This window comes from Myotis lucifugus, unplaced genomic scaffold (genome assembly GCF_000147115.1).
Source record: "Myotis lucifugus unplaced genomic scaffold, Myoluc2.0 scaffold_316, whole genome shotgun sequence".
Taxonomy (NCBI): Eukaryota; Metazoa; Chordata; class Mammalia; order Chiroptera; family Vespertilionidae; genus Myotis; species Myotis lucifugus.
Genome location: NW_005871364.1, coordinates 226537 through 246801, shown reverse-complemented (window position 1 = coordinate 246801; position 20265 = coordinate 226537). Strand labels below are relative to the sequence as shown.

Genomic DNA, 20265 nt, shown 5'->3' with positions numbered 1-20265 from the left:
ATGGATCTGATGAAAAGTTATACTTCAGCATCATGTATCAATTTGTAGATTAATGTTTAAGCACAAGTCTTTATGTGGTCATATGTTTTAAATTTTTCTAGAACTGCTACTGGATCATATGATAAGTGTATGTCTAACTTAAAGGAAGAAAACCTGAAAATTGTTTTCCAAACACCCCTACCAGTTTGCATTCCCACAGCAATATGAGAGCGTGCCAGTTCTTCCACATTCTTCCCACACTTGGTGTTGTCAGTCTCTGTAAGTGTAGCTAATCTAGTTGGGTATGTGGTGCTATCTCATTGAGGTTTCACTTTGCATTTCCCTAATGATTAATGATGTTGAGCAGCTTATACATGTACTTATTTCTATCAGGCAATATCTTGTACCTTTTTTGCACTGTCATTAATAAAAGAGAGAAAGAAACAAAGAAATACCTCTGGGTTCACTATCAACTGCATTAAACCACTGCTAGTCTGTACAGTAAATACGATCATTCAGAGTCAAGTCGAATTTAAGAATAAAGCACATCCAGGAAAGAAAGAGTAATTAGTTGGCTATGTACCTTCAAAAGCATTATGTAGCACAGGGAATATAGTCAATTATATTGTTAGTAACTTTGCATGGTGACAGATGGTAACACCCTGGGGGTCATTTTGCAATGTATATAAATATCGAATCACTATAATGTACACCTAAAACTAATGGTATATTGTATGACAATTTAAAAAAGCATTATGCTTCACTGTGCTGGGAGCTTCATATAGCTCCTTCAGTAAAAGGAGCTGTATGAAGACAGACATGTGAGATGGACTAAGCTGCCAGAGATACTTTAGACATTTAGTTCAACTTGCTCATTTCACAAACTGTAAAAACTGAGATAAGTGAAAAAAAAAGAAAAGAAAATGGCCCTAGCTGGTTTGGCTCAGTGGATAGAGCGTCAGACTGTAGACTAAAGGGTCCTGAATTCGATTCCTGTCAAGGGCACATGCCCGGGTTGTGGGCTCGATCCCCTGTAGGGGGCGAGAGCAGAAGGCAGCCAATCAGTGATTCTCTCTCATCATTGATGTTTCCATCTCTCTATTCCTCTCTGAAATCAATAAAAATATATTTTTTTTAAAAAGAGAGAAAATGAGGAAGGTAATTAGGGTAGGAGAATAATTTACAGGAATGCCTTATTTCTGAAGCTCCAGGCTAGCACGAAATTTAAGGTTGAAATTATCTAAACTGATAAAGAGCACTACAGGACATTAATCTAGACGTTAAGTACTTCACATCTAGAACATCTGATTACTAAGTAAACAGCCATAGCTACATTCAGCTCCACTTTCTTCTACTCACCTCCCTCATTTTATAGAAGGGCACTGGAAATGAATGTGGTTGAAACCATGTGCCATAATAAAATGAAAGTTATCTCACTAACCACCAAGAATATAAAATTTTTGCCTTTAAATATATATTAGATCATTAAATAGATTAAAGTGCAATTTCTGAAAGGACAGCTAATCTTGTAATTAAATTAATATAGCCCATGATGTACTCTACAGGTTGCTACTCACTGAGTTTTTTCTCTTAATATGCAAAAAACAGATTTAAGTGCTATTTTCATAATAAAAACAAGTATTTCTCTGAGAATTGAACCAGTTTCAGAAAGAATAAATCCTAATGAAAAAAAAATCCGCCAGGCCAGAATGGCTCAGTTGATTGAGTGCCGTCTGTGCTCCGAAAGGTGGCCAGTTCAATTCCCAGTCAGGGCACAAACCTGGGCTGCGGTTTTGATCCCCAATTGGGGCACGTACAGAGGACAACCAATCAATGTTTCTCTTTCACATCGATGCTTCTCTCTCTCTGTCTCTCTTTGTTCCTCTCTTCCTCTCTCTAAGCATGTCCTCACATGATGATTTTAAAAAAAAATCTTTAAAGGACATAAATATGCAAAGCTGGAATAGTTTCATCTTCTATAAAATAAACAGGATAGTGATTTTATTGTGAGAAATGAAATAAGATAATGTAAATTAAGTGCCTATAACAATGTCACTGCTCAGTAAATTATAGATGTTATTAATATTAGATAGAGAATCTTATTCTGAAAATGTGGCTATAAACATGTTTAACTGTGTTAATATGAAAACTACTATAGAAGTATATTAAAGTAAAATATACTTGGGGAGCAGACAACTGCTAATTGAACAATGAAATAGAATCTTAACCATGATTTGTAAGTATAATCTGTATAAGCACTTTTTCTCAATCAGAAAAAGTAATCTAATATGGTACTGATGTTATATCTCTATTAACTAGGAATTATTGTTGTGTCCAGAACTAGGAATTATTGTTGTGTCCAGAAAGTACAAATGTAGTAAAATATAAAAATCAACTGATGTTTTTAAGTATTCTATATGTATACACTCTGACAAACAAATATAAAAAAAATACAGAGTAGTAGAAAAAGAACTCTAGGACAGGAATCCTGGAGTCTATTCTATTCTGTAATTAGTTGTGTGAAATTAGGCAAGTCCCATAACCATTTTGTGCCTCTATTTTTCAGCTGTTAAAACAAACAATTAAAGAGCGTGGGACAGTGTGGCAGCCAGGCCTGTCTACCACTAGTTCTCTAAGCACATCCCCTAAGAATGTCAGGAAGCTGCTTTACTGGGATGTGTCCTCGTGTGACAGCTGGGAGACAGTCTTCTCCAATAATCAATCTAAAATCCTTACCTGCTTCTGTCGGTCCAATTCTGCCTCAAGTTCTTGTTTAGATGCTTTATGCCCAGCTATTTGGTCTTGCAGATCTTGCAACTGTTCTCTTGTTGATTCTGCTTCACTGACCTGCTGAGCCTCCATATCCTAAAAAGATGAATCTTACATGTGAAAGTAATCAATAACTGTTCAGTTCAATATGTACTGAGCAATCATCACGCACCATGAACTGGAGTCAGCAGGCACGGGAGGGACAAAGATGAAAGACATGGTCTCAGCCTAAAAGGAGCATATAAACTGACACTTCATTATATACTACTAGAGGCCCAGTACACAAAATTGGTGCGGGGGAGGGGGGTGTCCCACTGCCCAGCCTGCACCCTCTCCAATCTGGGACTCCTTGGGGGATGTCCGACTGCCAACATCCCTCTCACAATCCGGGACCACTGGCTCCTAACCACCTGCCTGCCTGCCTGCCTGCTTACTCCTAATCACTTCTGCCTGCCAGCCTGATCGCCCCCTAACCGCTCCCCTACCAGCCTGATTGACGCCTAACTGCTCCCCTGCCGGCCTGATCGCCCACAACTCCCCTTCCTTGCCGGCCCAATCACCTCCAACTGCTCTCCCTTGCCAGCCTGATGGCTCCTAACTGCCCTCCCCTGCTAGCCTGATCGCCCCCAACTGCCCTCCCCTGCTGCGACCCGCCTCCTCCGCCAGGACCGGCCTCCTCCGCGCTGCGCGGAGCCACGGGACCTCCAGGCCTCACTGCGCGGAGTGGCCACCATGCCCCACCTCCGCCGTGCATGTTGCCATCTTGTGGTGGCCATCTTGTGATGACGTTGCGCACGAGGGCGCGAGGACCACCTAGGCTTTTATTAGTATAAATGGCAAATGGTGAGAGCAATGAACAGGATAGCATAGCTGCCATGGCACATAAACCATTTGGTTTAAGAAGTACGAGAAGATGGGGGGTGACGGTAGCCAGGGAGAGGTCAATGGGGGGAAAAGGAGACCTATGTAATACTATATATAATACTTTAAACAATAAGGAATTAAAAAAATAAAAGAAGTACGAAAAGACAGTGCCCCACTGGGAGATTTATATCTGTATTCAAAAGCTAGCAGTTTCAAAAAGAACTGAACTGCCTGGCCGGCGTGGCTCAGTGGTTGAGCATTTGAAATCAATAAAAAATATAATAATAAAAAAAAGAATACATGTTCTGGAATCAGACTAGGGATCACATCCTGGCTCTACCACTTTACAAGTCATGGGAAGTTACTTTCCTTCTTCATACCTATATTTCTTCAAACTGTCAAATGGAACTATATTATTTCCCTTACAGGGTTATGATAAGGAATAAATGAAAGGAGATATATCTATATATCTATATCTATATCTATATCTATATCTATGTCTATGTCTATGTCTATATCTATCTATATCTATATCTCTATCTATATCGAGCTTAGTGGTTTAGTGCAGTGCCTATCATGGAAGTGCTCAGTAAATGATAGCTATTATAATTATTAACCATTCTCCCATTTTGCTAGACCTAATACTATAATCTTTATTATAGACTTGATAAACTTCTTGAAAAAGGGTAGGAAAATGGGTTAATGTCATCAATGAGGTTGGGGTAAGGATATTAATTTTTATTAATTCAGGGAGGAAGGGAGGGAGACAGAAACATCAATGATGAGAGAGAATCTTTGATCAGCTGCCTCCTGCATGCCCCCTACTGGGGAGCAAGCCTGAGACCCAGGAATGTGCCCTTATGAGGAATTGAACGGTGACCTCCTGCTTCATGAGTTGATGCTCAACCACTGAGAGCCACACGTGCTGGGAAAGGATGTGATATTAAATAAACAAATCATATTTTTCACAATTCTACCCAAAAGACATGTATGAAGAAGGCAAGGTATGAATAAAATTAACATCTACTTAATTTCTAAGTTCATGGGACTAAAATTGTTTGGAATTGAAAATTATTTACAGGAAAAAAAATCCTACTTTAAAGACTACAAGGACAGAAGTCTTTACTGGCTCTTCTAGTTGGCCAATAAGAAAAAAAAAATCCAGAAATAATAGCAGTTACTACTTACCGAGAGCCTTTTACACATATCCTTATTCTCAAAATAACCTTTATCTGCATTTTACAAATGAGAAAACTCAGGCTCAGTGAGATAAACTGCCTTGTGCAAGGTAACACGTCGATTAAGGGCCCAGGATGAGATCTATCTCCAGATCTGACATTCAGGCCTATGCTCTAGACAAGACTATTTTCACAACTTCCCCACTTTCCTTTGTGGTTTATGTATGTCTTACAAATCAACAATTCTGAGTTAATGCATGGATGAATAGCCTTTGTGAATTTTTTTTAAAGGAGGCTTGCTACCCTGTACTTTATCTTCTCTCATCCGCAGAGACTCCTCCTATATTTATGTCAAAGACCCTATTAAATTAATGGCTCAGTTTACTCTTAAATATAGTAATTATAAATAAACTATAAGATTATAAGATTATGCATGAAACTATAATTAAAAGACAATCCCTGGTCCCATTTTAATATCAGAAAACATCCCAGTTATACAGACAAGCCAAAATCTAATTTGTATTTAACTGTTAGAATGTAAGATGCAGAAGTATGAAGATTCTGTCTGGTTCCTTGTTACAACTCCAAGCCTAGAAGATGCCTGGCACATGGCAGACACTTGGTAAGCATTTGTTGAATTAACGAATCTGGTTACCTACATTTATTATTGCCATAACTTGAAGTCAATCAATGCACAAAAAACCTATTGCTTTAGGTTCACTTCTATATGGTGACTATTATTCCAGAAGTTCCACATGTTATTTCACCAATACCCTTCCCCTAAAATACAGAATCCAGCACCTCTATTAACAGCTGGGGGTAAATGGCTGTCTCTGAAGTGAACTGTAAGGAATCTTACCTGTAACTCAGATCTCAACTGATGTATCTGACACATCAGTTTCTGTATTTCTTCCCTTTGCATCTCCTTTTCATGCCGAAGATCTTCTAGCTCCATGCTATTAGCAGTATTGCTGTCCAGGCCTTCAAAACCAGATCCTTCCTTTAAGCTGCTAATTAATTTTTCTTTCGACTATTACATTAAAAAAAGAAATATTTTAAAGCAAAGCAGAGATTAGCTTGTATATTGAATATCGTCTATCATATACCAACTAAACCACTATGGAAATATTCCAATGTATCCTTCATCGAAGAAATTAATGGAGGAAATCCACTGGAATAAAAATACAACAGAGCCTTGCTATACAATGTCCTTGGACTTTAGTCCCCAGAACCATGTTATTGAAATTCATTAAGATTTTTCTCATTCTTTCTCACCCTTACTTTTCCTATCACAATCCACTCAACAGATACTTATGGAGCACCTATGATGGGCTTGGCATTGTGCTAAGTGTCCTGTGTAATAAAGATAGTGTCTCTCACTTCGGATAGTACCCTCTGCCTTATAAACTAAAGGGGAGGTTACAAGTATCCAGTAGAGGGCAATAAATGCAAGCAGAGGAGGGATATGGTAAGATCACTCTAGAGTTCCAAGGAGGGGAAACCACTTCTGGGGAAGAGACTTGACTTGAAAGATAGCTGTTATTATTGGTCCTGAAAATCGGCTAGGATTTTAACAGGTGGAGAGAAAACAGCGCAAAGCATAAAACTGCAAAAGCATGAAGGCCTTTAAGAACATTTCATTGAGATGCACACAGAGAGTACGTTAGGACCCATTTGTGGGGGTTTCAGATACCAGACTAAATGTTTGAATTTTATTTGGTAGGCTAAAACAAATGACCAGAAAGTAGACAGGGAAATGTTATGATGAGAGATGCATTTTAGGAGGCTTAATTTGGTGGTGGCATAAAGCAGGTGTTCACAAACTCTGGTCAGAGTGGCCCATTTCTATATGTATAGCCTGTAAGCTAAGAATGGTTTTTACATTTTAAAAGTATTATAAAAGTTACAAACAGCCCAGCTGGCATAGCTCAGTGTTGAGCGTCAACCTATGAACCAGGGCACATGCCTGGGTTGTGGGCTCGATCCCCTCTGTGGGGCATGCAGGAGGCAGCCGACCAATGAGGCTCTCTCATCATTGATGTTTCTATTTCTCTCCCCCTCTCCCTTCTGCTCTGAAATCATTAAAAACATTTTAAATAGATAAATGATAAAAACAAAGAATATATGATAGACGCCACACATAGCCCACAAGTCTGCAATATGTACTATTTTTCTCCCTTACAGAAAAAGTGTGCGGACTCCTGGTATAAAGGATGCAGTGGAAAAAGAGATTTGATATGGGAAGACCAGTTCAAAAACTGCTATAATTGTAGGCCAATAGTAAGACCATCAGCTCTTTCACCTTAAATATAAGTATATGAAAGCCACTCTCCATCAAAAACTGTTGCTTTTTATGTGGTATAATTATGGGTGACTTCTTCAAAATTTTCTGTAGTTTTCAAATTATCTATAATAAATAAATACACACACACACACACACACACACACACACACACACACACACACACTAGAGGCCTGATGTACGACATTCGTGCACTCGGGGGAGAGGGGTCCCTCAGCCCGGCCTGTGCCCTTTAGTAGTCCAGGAGCCCTTGGGGGATGTCCGACTGACGGCTTAGGCCCACTTCCCATGGGGAATGGGCCTAAGCAGCCAGGGCAAACTACGGACTACGGCCCGCGGGCCGGATCCGGCCGGTTTGAATGAATAAAACTAAAAAAAAAAAAAGACTGTACCCTTTTATGTAATGATGTTTACTTTGAATTTATATTAGTTCACACAAACACTCCATCCATGCTTTTGTTCTGGCCCTCCGGTCCAGTTTAAGAACCCATTGTGGCCTCCCCCCACCACCACTGACACTGTGCTTGCCAGGCCAGCTATCAGCCCAGTTTGGGGCTGGAGGGGCACTCCCCCTGTGGAGCACACTGACCACCAGTGGGCAGCTCCTGCATTGAGCCTCTGCCCACTGTTGGTCAGTGCACGTCACAGTGACAGGTCATTCTGCCATTTGGTCAATTTGCATATTACCTTTTTATTATATAGGAGATATATATATCCCCACAGGGTTAATGCCCAGAGCCTCTGCTGAGCTTCAGGCCTGTATTTCTGATTGCCTTCTTGAAATTTTCACCTCAATTTCACATCAATTTTTTTTTTAAATACTGCCATTTTATTATTATTATTTTTTTAATACTCACCAAGGATATTTTTCCATTGATTTTTAGAGAGAGTGAGAGAGGAAAAGACAGAGAGAAGTATCAATGTGAGAGAAACATGGATTGGCTGCCTCCTGCATGCCCTCTACTGGGGACTAAGTCCACAACCTGGGCATGTGACCTGACCAGGAATCGAACCATGACCTCCTGGTTCATGGGTCAATGCTCAACCACTGCACAACACCAGCCAGGCTTTATCTCCTATCTCTTAATCTCTAATACCTTATGCACCAGCAATAGGGAACTAGCTGTGGTTCATTAAATATCTCATGTTCCCCAGGGCCCCTTGCTGTGTCACAGGCTGCTCTATCTGAAATCTCTTCCCTACCACAAGTCTTGCTACTCATCCTTCAAGTTCCTCCTCACTCCCGGGCAGATTTTAAGGGCTTACTGCATCAATAACTCCATCATATCAATTACTGCAGTGTCTTTCCACTAAACTGAACAATCTTTTAAGAAAGAGGACACATCTGTGGTAGGTGCTTTGTACCTCAGCCTAGGGAATAGTTAGGGGTTCAATAAGTACGTTTTAAATGAATTAATAAATTAGAATGATATAACAAAAATAATTAGAAAGAAGAGTTTGAAGGAGACGGACATGATATTTCATGAACGTGGAATCAAAAAAGTGCTTGTAACCAATAGGAGGTGGGGGATAAAGGAAAAGATGGAGTCAAAATGAGACTGCACTTGCAAGCTCTATTGCCTAGGAAGATGGCAATACTTATCGAAATAGGAGAATGAAGGAGAAGCAGGTTTGAAGGTTGGAATGTCGCATGGCAGATTTTTGGAAACTGGGGTAGAAAAGTTAGGATTGGACACATGCTGAAGTCACATTGAGGCAGAAGCAGAGTGAGTATATGATAATGCAAAGTAAGAAAGAATAACAAAAGGGGGCTTAAGAATTTGAGAGAACGCTTCCTCTTTGGAGGTTGGGAAGAAGGCCCAACAGAGACAGAAACATCAGTAAGAGAGAGAAAAGAGAGGTAAGGCAGTGCAGGTCACATTAGAAGGCAAGAGTGTCAAGAAGGTAGGAGGGTTAACATTATCAAATGCTCTACCAAAACCAAAGTGGGTGGAAATTAAGAAAAGGACAGAAAATATACATTTAGGTCAGTAAAAACTTTTAAGAAGACAATTTCAGAAAAGTAGTGAGGACAGAAACTACATGGGGGAGTTGAAGTTAATAATTCTAACATGAAAACAGCATATCCTATATAATAAAAGGCTAATATGCAAATTGACCAAATAGAACAATGACCGGTCACTATGACATGCACTGACCACCAGGGGGCAGACGCTCAATGCAGGAGCTACCCCCTTGTAGTCAATGCACTCGCACAGGGGGAGGGCCACTTAGTCAGAAGTCAGGCTCATGGCTGCCAAGTGCAGCGGCAGGAGCCTCTCCTGCCTCTGCAGCAGTGCTAAGGATGTCTGATTGCCGGCTTAGGCCCATTTCCTATGGGGAGCGGGCCTAAGCCAGCAGTCGGACATTCCCCGAGGGCTCCCAGACTGCGAGTGGGTGCAGGCCGGGCTGAGGGACCACCCCCCCGCCCCCGAGTGCACAAATTTTGTGCACCAGGCCTCTAGTATACAATAATTCTAAGTCTGTCATTGAAAGAAAGGAGAACAGGGAAATGGATCAAAGTGGCCCAAAAGCCAAAAGGATTATTTTTTCATTCTTCTTCCACTAAGAAAGCATGTGTTCTTGAGTAAACTGAGCCAGAAAGGCAGCAGCAGAAAGACAGAGCGACAGGACAGACTTGTGGAGAAAGGGCTTAAATATGGTGGGAGGAGATGAAGTGAATGCTCAGGCGGAAAAATTATCCTAGAAAAAATAAAATGAAAGGACACGTTTTCCCTCTGACATGAAAGGAAAAGGAAAGAGAAACTGAAAACTATACTAGTTGACTACAGTCTTTTTTAGTAAAGAAGGTAAGGTCACCTTAGATCTAAGGAAGGGGAACAAAGGTAGATGAGGCAATTCTGAGAGTTAGAAGAGGCCTAGACCAGTTGTTCTAAAAAATTCAACAGAGGATTAACAAGGAAGAATAAAATGGCCGTTTAACAACAAACATTAATATTCTCACAGTGATTATTAAGGTGACAGGTTGAAGACCTGAACTAGGTAGTGGCAGCATGAATTTAAATAAAAAAGTGGTACGAATAAGAGACATTTCTTCCTTTTTATAATATTTCTAAGGAGAGTACTTAGAAATATTGTTCATGTTTAGCCAACCTAGCTAATCACAAACAAATCATCTCAGACTTACAGTCTCAAAGTGTCTCCCAGTTAATGGGCATAAAACTTAACATTCAAACGTGTACATTTCATGCTTACTTGAAGTATTCGTGCAGCTTTTTGCTTGTAGTCAATTAATTCCTGCTTACAGGACTCCAAGTTGGACTTATTCATCTTGACTTGCTGCTGTAGCTCATCAACTTTCTTCTTCTCATCTGAATACTTTCTTTCTGCCAGAGTAACTGCTTCTGCCAAATTCTGACGTTCCACTTCCATTTTATTCAGGCGTGCAGCAAACTCACTCTGAAAAATTTTTATATCATCCTTACAACATTCTGCTTTGAGATATATTTTACAACCATCCATTCAGATATCTTATGGGAATTAGTAGCTCAGCCTGATAATATAACAGGTAGGTAAAAACAACAACAACACTCTTCAGCCCAGCCAGGATGGCTCAGTAGAGTGTTGACCTGTGAACCTGTAGATCACGGTTTGATTCCCAGTCAGGGCACATGTCTGGGTTGCGGGCTCGATCCCCAGTGTGGGGTGTACAGAAGGCAGCCAATCAATGATTCTCTCTCATCACTGATGTTTCTGTCTCTTTCTCCCTTTCCCTTCCTCTCTGAAATCAATAAAAATATGTTTTTAAAAAACACACACACACACAAAAACACTCTTCGTTTGTTAGAAACTGTGCTCCCAAACACAGCAACGTATCAAAATTATTAGGGAGTTTGTTAGAAATACAGCCATCCAAGGTCTCCCCAGGTTTACAGAATTGGAATTTCTAAGACTAGGCTTGGAAATCTGTTTTTTAAGAATTTCCCAGGTGAATCTGGTCATTTGGATACCAGATCTGATCTGATATTAGCTAATCAATGAAGAATGGGGTTTACAGAAAACTAGAAAGTCTATTAGAAAACAAATGGAAGCCCTAGCCGGTTTGGCTCAGTGGATAGACTAGCATCAGCCTATGGACTGAAGGGTCCTGGGTTCAATTCTGATCAAGGGCACATGCCTGGGTTGTGGGCTCAATCCCCAGGAGGGGGCATGCAGGAGGCAGCCGATCAATGATTCTCTCTCATCATTGATGTTTCTATCTCTCTCCCCACAATACCATGTGGCTCGCAAGCCACAGTTTGCCAACCACTGGGACCAATGGACCCTGGCTGCCCATTAGCTATATCTGTGAATCCGTAAGACCAAAATACCAACACCTATGCCCTACCTCATACAATGGGACCACTCTCGGGGAGTGGACACTGGGCATCAGAAAGTAGTAAGAGCTACTCAGGTGATTCTAATATGTACAGGATTAATAATCACTGAACTAGATGCAAAAATTAATTTAAGAGTAAAACTCTAAACATTATGTACAATTTTGTCTTAAAATAAATGAATCAGATTAAACTGGAATCACTAAAGGCTTAAACACAAAGAATAAACCAGATGCTCCAAGTCGGCTTCTAATCAAATAATGGTAATGTTGGTTGCAAACCACATTAAATGAAAAGATGTCTACCGCTAGTGAATAGTAGCTATTTTAGGCACTCTCCCTCTCGGGAGCAAGCCAGTGCCCTTCCCGTTCCCCTCTTCTTCCCCACAGAGGTGTAAGGGCAGGCGCATTACCTTTGCCTTTCTCTCTCCTAAGCTCCAAGGGCCCTTCTTTCTGCCTCTGTAACTTGTTTCTTGAGCCCACATAGCCCAGCTACCTCTGTAATTTTCTAAATAAACTTTTTCTTATAATTTGATAAACAAATCTATTTTAATTGTATGTCAATATATAAAATTAAATAAATTTAGCAAGGTTCAAGCTAAATTTTCAAATACTTGGTTTCTGTCACAGAAACAGAATTTTCTGAAATACACTGCAGAATTTTATTAAAGAGTAAATGTGCTAGGAAACAGCGTAAGGTCAAATAACAAAAGAACTCTGTTGTTCTTTTCTAACCTGCATTTGCTTATAGCTCTCCTGCTCTCTCTTCAGAGTGGCATCCGCTTCATGCAGTCTCTCCTGAAGGGTTTGCAGAGCTTGATTCTGCAGGCTACTACCTTCGCTGTGATCCTGCGTTATTCTAAACGAAAATGCATCACTTGAAATAACTCATTTCCACGGGGTACAAGTGACAAGGTAGAATAATTTTTTTAGAGTGTTGGCTTGTTAGCACAAAAAGGGTGGTTTGACTGAAACATGCTTAAAGAAATCTTCTCCCTCTAATGCAGTGGTTCTCAACCTGTGGGTCGCGACCCCTTTGGCGGTCGAACGACCCTTTCACAGAGGTCGCCTAAGACCATCCTGCATATCAAATATTTACATTACGATTCATAACAGTAGCAACATTACAGTTATGAAGTAGCAACGAAAATAATTTTATGGTTGGGTCACAACATGAGGAACTGTATTTAAAGGGCCAGAAGGTTGAGAACCACTGCTCTAATGGAATGTCATCTATATTTTTAGGAATCCAAATATAAGTACATACCACTTATATTTTACACTATGCTCTTCAAATATTTTTAAATTCAGAATTTACTAACAACGCATCTCAAGATTCAAATAATAAATCCACTTTAAATCACACACATTTCCAACATTAATGAAAACTGAATTTTCCCACTTGTAAATTTCCAAAAGTTAAATTTTCATTAGGTAGAATGCACTAAGTGCTTATCATTACTTTTATTGGAAAGGGAGAATCATTCTAGCTCATGTTTTCATTGTTAACAGCATTAGCTACCGTGACTTTTCACTCTGTAAGGCTTCTAAAGCTTCTGTGCGAGTCTTCAGTAGCTGGTCAGCTTCCTGGAGTCTCACTTTCAGCACAGCCAGCTGGGAATCCTTTGCAGCCACCGCTTCGGTCAGGTCATCTACCTGGGCTCGAAGTTCTCGAGTTATTCGATCACTCTTTGAATGGTCAACGTTCCACTTTTCAACTTTTGCTCTTGCTTTGTTTAATTCTAAAAAAAAAAAAGAAGTTTCTGTATTCGACCAAACATATCTTTTTCAGAGCACACACAAATTCTCCTTTGAGTCCCTTTAGAACTTTACTTCTTGCCAAAATTAGGAGCTTACAAATATCTTCAACATTTTTGCTCCCATTTTTCAAGGCCAATATTCACATCTGCATTACCGGTAACAGGTTGGAAAGGGCATGATGCCAGCTGCTCTTCTACAAATGTTTTTTGGGAGATAGATCATAAAGCATTTGGAGGCCAAAAACCAGAGATAGCAGAAAGTTTTAGGTCAGTGAATTTGTAGAGTTCTGCTAGAGACAACAAAGAATGCAGACCCAAATGAAGGGTAGATAATGTACACCCCAGCAAGACCAAACACACAAAACAAAAGCAGCACAGAAAAGAATGTGTTTCTTTCCATTACGTGGCAAAAGGATGATATTCTTTTAACCTAGGAAACTGACTCAGAAAGAGGAATGCAGTGCAGATTTCCATACCCTCATGTGCCACCTATGATTGAGTTTGCCAGCAAAACAAAGATCTCAGGAAAAGCTCTCTCTCTCTCTCTCTCTCTCTCTCTCTCTCTCTCTGTCTACATTAGTCTGGGTAAAGTGAAGCTCTTCCTAGTCAGTCTAACAAGACTTAAACTATCTTCCTAACGCACTCTTCCGGGCCTTCATCCATGCCTTGGCAAAGCTCTTCCTACCCTCCCCACATTTCTTCTCATCACCCCCAGGAACCAAGGCAGAGATTTCTTTCCTTTTGTTTTCTCCTCAGCCACACTTACAATAACACTAACATATTTCCCCATCATTACCTGTCATGGGATTACTTTTTAATTACCCATTTCTGAGAAATCTGAGGGTTTTGCAGCCTAGGGCCACCACACTGCACAATTCCAGAGGGTACTATTCAAATGAAATTCCATATTCATTTTATGTATCCTAAAGCAGGGCAATACAGTGCTCACCGGCTAGTGTCCACTACCTTGTTTAATCCTGCCTTTGGTTCATGAACAATTCCCTAGAAGGTCCAAAACAGATCAGCCAAATGTATCAGATGATTGCTAATGTTCTGTTCTCCTGAGTGCTTAAATTTCATAGCTCCTAAAAGAATGACCAGCTCTAGCTGGTTTGGCTCAGTGGATGCCCAGGTTGCAGGCTCAATCCCCAGTAGGGGGTATGCAGGAGGCAGCCCATCAATGATTATCTCATCATTGATGTTTCTCCCCCCGCCCCACCCCTTCCTCTCTGAAATCAATAAAAATATATTTTTTAAAAAAGAATGCCCAAACAAGCCCATGTTTTCTTTTTTGGGTTGGTGAGAGGATGATTGGTCCCATTTTCAAATCTGGACCCTATATTTCAATGAAAACACTATTTACAAGTCTCATCTAACATATTTATTGTATGTGTCATGACCAGGAATTGAACCCACAACCTTGGCGTATCAGGATGATGCTCTAACCAACTGAGCTCATCTAACATATTTCTGATAGCTTAGCTGTAATCAAAGTTTTAGTTTATTTTTGAAATGTTAAATTTCTAATCTTAGGCAAACTGAATAAGGCTCTACCTTCTTGAGTTTCCCTGGCTCTTTGATGTAATGAGGCCATTTCTTGATTTAAAGACTGAACTTCATTCCTCAGCAGTTGATTCTCCAGTCGAAGATTAGACAGTTCATGTGATTTGCCATCATCAGTAGATAATGGGTTGTGATCAGCGCAGGAAGCATTTGATGATACATTTTCCTTTGAAGAATCCTCTTGGATTTCATGGCCAGAATCTGAATTACTAGAAGCTTCTGTGAAAAAGGAGTACATTTTTGTTACATTGAAATACTCACTACATAGATATTAGTAGTCTACTTTGGTAGAATGCCTTTTGGCTCGCTCATGTGGACTGCTATAGCTAAAATATCATAAAAAATAAACTTAAATTCTCAATACTTTCCTCTGATGAAATTTCATTCTCATAGATGGAGCCTATTGACTTATAAGGATCCTGGATACACTGAATGATGATAAAGAATAGATATAAGAATATAGTTCTGCCCCAGTTGGTGTGGTTCAGTGGCTGAGTGTCAAACCATGAACCAGGAGGTCATGGTTCCATTCCCAATCAGGGCACGTGCCTGGGTTTCAGGCTCGATCCCCAGTAGGGGGCATGCAGAAGTCAACCAACCAATGATTCTCTCTCATCATTAATGTTTCTATCATTTTCTCCCTTTCCCTTCCTCTCTGAAATCAATTAAAATACATATTATTAAAAAAAATACAGTTCTGGAAAGTATAAAATCAGGATAATTTAGGTGATTAGACTTGGTCTCACTTTTGTCTCCAAATTGTTTTTGGAAAAAAAAGAAGTCTCAATAATGAAAATATTAGAAAGGCACAAAAGAACAGCTGTGGGTTTCAAGGCAAGGAGAGTTAATAATAGGTCAGAGCAGTCAGTTATATAGCAAACTGGAATCTGAATGCCTTACCTAAAGAAACCCTCAGATGAATCAGGAATTCAGATTCATCCTGTTTTTAATTTGCTACTAAATATGATGCAAATATATTTTTTCCTTACTCAAAAAAATTACATGCTAAAAAATGAACTATACTTAATGATTAAAATGGACTAAAATAATGACTTTACAAAGGAAGCTAAATCAATAATCCATTGGGGGGAAGATGATCAAAAAACTTGAACAGCTACTTCCCAAAAGATGAAACCCAAATAGTCAAATATTTGAAAAGATGCCTAGCCTCATATAGCAATGAGAGAAGTAAAAAATAATGACATTTTCACACCTGATTAGAAAAATATAAAAAGTCACATTGAAAATAATCAAATTTTGGTGAGAACACAGAGCAAAAGGAACTCTTAGTCACAGCTGGTGAATTATAAGTTGGTACAACCTCTTAAGAAAACAACTTGGTGTTTGCTATTGGTGTAGGTGAACATTGTCACATCCTACAACCCAGCAATTCCACTTCTAAGGAGCTGAGTGTGGGCTTTTCAACCTGGGGTGGTTTTGCCCCGCAAAGGACATTTGGTAATGTATGTAGACATATTTGGTTGTCACAACTTAGGGTGCTACTGTCATCTAATGGGTTAAGAGGCCAGGGATGCTGCTGAACATCCTACAAAGGACAGGACAGTCCCTGTAACAAAGAATTATTCAGCCTAAATGTCAATAGTCACAAAATTGAGAGACCCTGCCTTAGAGAAACAAAACTATTTTTGTAACTCCCATGTATTAACTGGTTCTCACTAACTTCCCTGTCAATCAGGTTGATCCCTCCTTTACAATTAAAATGTAGGCTGTTTTCCTTAAAAGTAGAAAAATAATTCAGGTCAAATTTAAGCTTAAAAGATTCTATTAGTATCACATTACTATGGTACTTTCAATTTTTACTGGCCTAGCAACCACCTAAAAAACAAAAAAAATTTAGATGCCTGACTCCATTCCCAGAAAATCTGAATCAGGAGGTCTGGGGAGATACCCAATAATTCATTTTTATTAAGCACACAAGTGATTCTAATACAAGAAGTCCAGGGACCACTTTTTAACAAAATATGATTTATAGGAATCTATCTCGCACTCAGTGTTCCCAGAACAACACTAACAAACTTAAAGGATCTCTGCAGGGGATGCTGTCTCCAGTCCATTCTTTAAGACCAAACTCCAATTACAGACCCTCTGAACCCTGACCTGAACACTTAGGCAATTAGTTGCTTTCTCCTTTATGTTTTCACAACCCTCTGACAATACCTCAATTACTGCATTTATGACACTATAGGTAAATTATGTTAATACGTCTATCTCACCCACTATTAGTGGTTCTCAACCTTCCTAATGCTGTGACCCTTTAATACAGTTCCTCATGCTGGGGTGACCCCCAACCATAAAATTATTTTCATTGCTACTTCATAACTGTAATTTTGCTACTGTTATGAATGGTAATGTAAATATCTGATATGCAGGATATATTTTCAGGGGTTGCAACCCTAGTGACTAGATCCTGAACCACTTCATTCACTTCTATATCCTGCCACCCATTAGGTTCTCAATGTTTGTATAACCACTGAAAAGATAGGTGAGAAGAAATTTAGAAGTGTGCATAATTAATCAACTGCTACTGCCCTAAATGGTCATCTCTACCACTTTTTTTTATCTTACAGATACAAGGCATATTTTATTTACTGGCAGCCAAGACTGTGGGAGAAGCTATAATGTTTAAGAACATAACAGATTCCCATTAATCACCAACTTTATAAGGAATCCCTGCAGGAACCTATCATGTTTATTGCCATTTAAAAATGGTTAGTAGCTACTCGAATTAGCCACATTAACATGTTAACCTCATTTCTGCAGATGAGCAGATGTCCAGGTAGAGATAATTTCACAGCAATTTAAATGAACTTGGATCACAGTTCAGTCTCTCAGTTTTACTTCTAGGGGGAATACAGGAAAACAACAACAACCCACAAAACTGATCGTCAAGAATAGATGTGGAAAAAAATATATATATGAAGTACAGCCTCCTGTCATTTTTATAATTCCAATGACAAAAAGAAATGAACTGAGAAAGTCCCAAATCCAAAATTAGGTTTTCTTTCATATTTCAGAATTGTTTTTTTCGTACCTTAAAATATGTGAGAGGATCATTTTGGATGTAATTTCTCAGATGCTGGGGTAATTACCCTACAGACAAAATTCAAAGGTCCCTACTATAACTGCATATTGACTGACAGTATTCCATGCTGTCTCTCGTGTGGACCACACATTTCAGAGGGCCTGCCCTTCCACCAGTGGGGACAGGGAACACGAGGACGAGAAACACTACCAGAATGTATCAGGCTGTGATGACACATCCAGTCTGCTTAACTCTACAAGAAACAGAGGACTGAGTAGCTACCATGGCTTTGGCTCCCAGGATTCTCTTCAATGGTTTTGATGGCGGTTACGCTGGTGTTCCCAGCACTGGCGCTTGTTGTCTGAGAACTCTGGAGGACAGGGGGCTTGCCCCTTTCTTTTTTTATTTCCACCCTCCCAGTAGGTTCCTTCTGCGAACTATTAAGAAAATCAAACAGCAGCTCATCATCAGGTTCTGACTTTTTTCTCCGAACAAACTGGGACGAAGGCCTAGGAACAGATGAGTTTTCAACAGAATGGGAGGCCTCCACTGAGGTCCTGGGTCCTGCTTTCGCATTTGTGGTGCCAGCTAGGATGGTGGCTCTTTGATTTCTGATGTTACCAGCTGCTGAGGAGATATAATTAGCTTTAGATCCAGTCTGGTAAGTCAAGTCTGCATTTTGCTGGTGAGGTTCAGGATAGTCAGTATTTTTGCTGTATACGATGCTGCTGGTGTTTTCTTTTCTACTGAGAGCGGTTGCAGCCCCTTGATCGACTCGGTTTAAAAGATCTTCTGCCTTTCCAGCAAGGTCAGCAAGCCAAGACATGATGGCAGCGGAATAATCCTATTGGTGAACCTGTAAAAAGGACACGAACTGATCAGTGTGGCGTAACAGCAGAGCCTGGAGTCAGTCTGGGTTGAATGCCTAGCCCTGCTTCTTACTAGCTATGTAATGTTGAGCAAACTACTTTACTGAAACTGAGAAACTTTATCTAGAAAGTGAGTAAAATAAATGTACTTATATTATAGGATACTTTTAAGATGAAATGATACATAAAAACACTCTGCAGAATGCCTGGTACACAATAGGCACTCAGTTTAGAAGTTCCTAGTACCATAATTACAACTACCACTATTGTTATTACTCCTGTTTCAACAAAGGATAAATGTTAGTGTAGCAAAAGCATCCAAATAGCATCTAATACAGCAAAATTTCAGTGCAACCAAATAAAAATTCTCTGAAGTTTGTTTTACGGTGCTAAAACTTGAAGAAACTTCTGATTAATACAAAATATATTTTCTTAAAATGCAACACTACAATGGATAACTTAAGGTGTGCACATAATCTGTCTAAAGCACACCTTCAAATAAATTAAATACTCAGTACCTACTATGTGCACATTAAGCTAAATTAAGAATTAAAAAAATAAGACTGCATAGACATTCATTTGATATATGTTTGAGTACTTACAGCCTGACACAATGAATCAGAGTAATGACAAGTAATTAATCCTTGTGATATAGAAGGAAGAATACTGTATTAAAAAGTTAACAAACAGCCCTAGCCAGTTTGGCTCAGTGGATAGTGTGTCAGCCTGTGGACGGAAGGGTCCCGGGTTCGATTATGGTCAAGGGCACATGCTAGGGTTGCAGGCTCAATCCCCAGTATGGGGCGTGCAGGAGGCAGCTGATCAATGATCCCCAGTATGGGTGGCTTCTCTGTGGGAAGCCACCCAGTCTTCACTATTTGAGAAGTATAAACAAGGAGCCCAGAATGCTGGTGAACCTTGAGCCCTGGCAAGGGCCAGAGCTATGCACCAATTGTTTAGTCCAGACAACGGGGGCTCAAGCAATTTCCTGACCAAATAGTCTCAGAGTAAATCTTTCTAATATTTACTGACCTTTAAGATAGTCTGTCTGTTACCACAATTACCTGCCAGACTAAGGGCTAGATGTGCATCCAAAACTGAATAAAAGGTTGGCAAGGCCTGGGCACGAGTGGAAGTCCTTTCCCTTGCATTGGGCTTTCCTCCTGGCTCCCAATATTTCCAAATTATTATTTCTTGTCTCGTCTCTGTCATTTGCGCGCGGCCCTTCTCCAGATCCCGAACCCTGAACCACGCAGGATGTGGATTCAAATATCTCTCTTTCCTTCTCCATTCCTCTCTGAAATATTTATGTGTGTGTGTGTGTGTGTGTGTGTGTGTGTATTATTTTTTTTAAAGTGCACATTGTTCCTTTTGCCTGGAACACTCTTTCACTTTAACTCTGGTTCTTAATCTCCCCTTGAATTGTCATCTGCTCCCCAAACCTTTTAATTTCCATCTAAATCAGGTCTTACCATTCTGTGTTCACGTGTACTCTTTTCCCTCATAGGCACTTTTTTGTTTTATGTTTCTTTTTCTTTCTCTCCCTCTCAGGGAAAGGGAGTAGGTGGGTAAAGGCCCTGTCTATTTTGCTCACCAACTAAT

At 39.8% G+C, this 20265-nt stretch overlaps 1 protein-coding gene across 3 annotated transcripts in view; it reads right to left on the bottom strand.

Moving 5' to 3' along the window:
• Positions 1–20265, bottom strand: part of GOLGA5 (golgin A5) — a 32000-nt gene that overhangs the window by 10554 nt on the left and 1181 nt on the right. For 2 of the 3 annotated variants that reach the window (XM_006100503.3, XM_023764083.1), the window contains exons 2-8: positions 18077–18650; positions 14743–14970; positions 12951–13170; positions 12164–12287; positions 10309–10512; positions 5650–5820; positions 2716–2844 (exon numbers count right to left, since the gene is read on the bottom strand). In XM_006100503.3, coding sequence (XP_006100565.1) covers positions 2716–2844; positions 5650–5820; positions 10309–10512; positions 12164–12287; positions 12951–13170; positions 14743–14970; positions 18077–18620 — 1620 coding nt within the window. In that variant the 5' untranslated portion in view covers positions 18621–18650. The remainder of the gene's footprint in view (positions 1–2715; positions 2845–5649; positions 5821–10308; positions 10513–12163; positions 12288–12950; positions 13171–14742; positions 14971–18076; positions 18651–20265) is intronic. The other variant, XM_023764082.1, reaches the window with a different exon arrangement.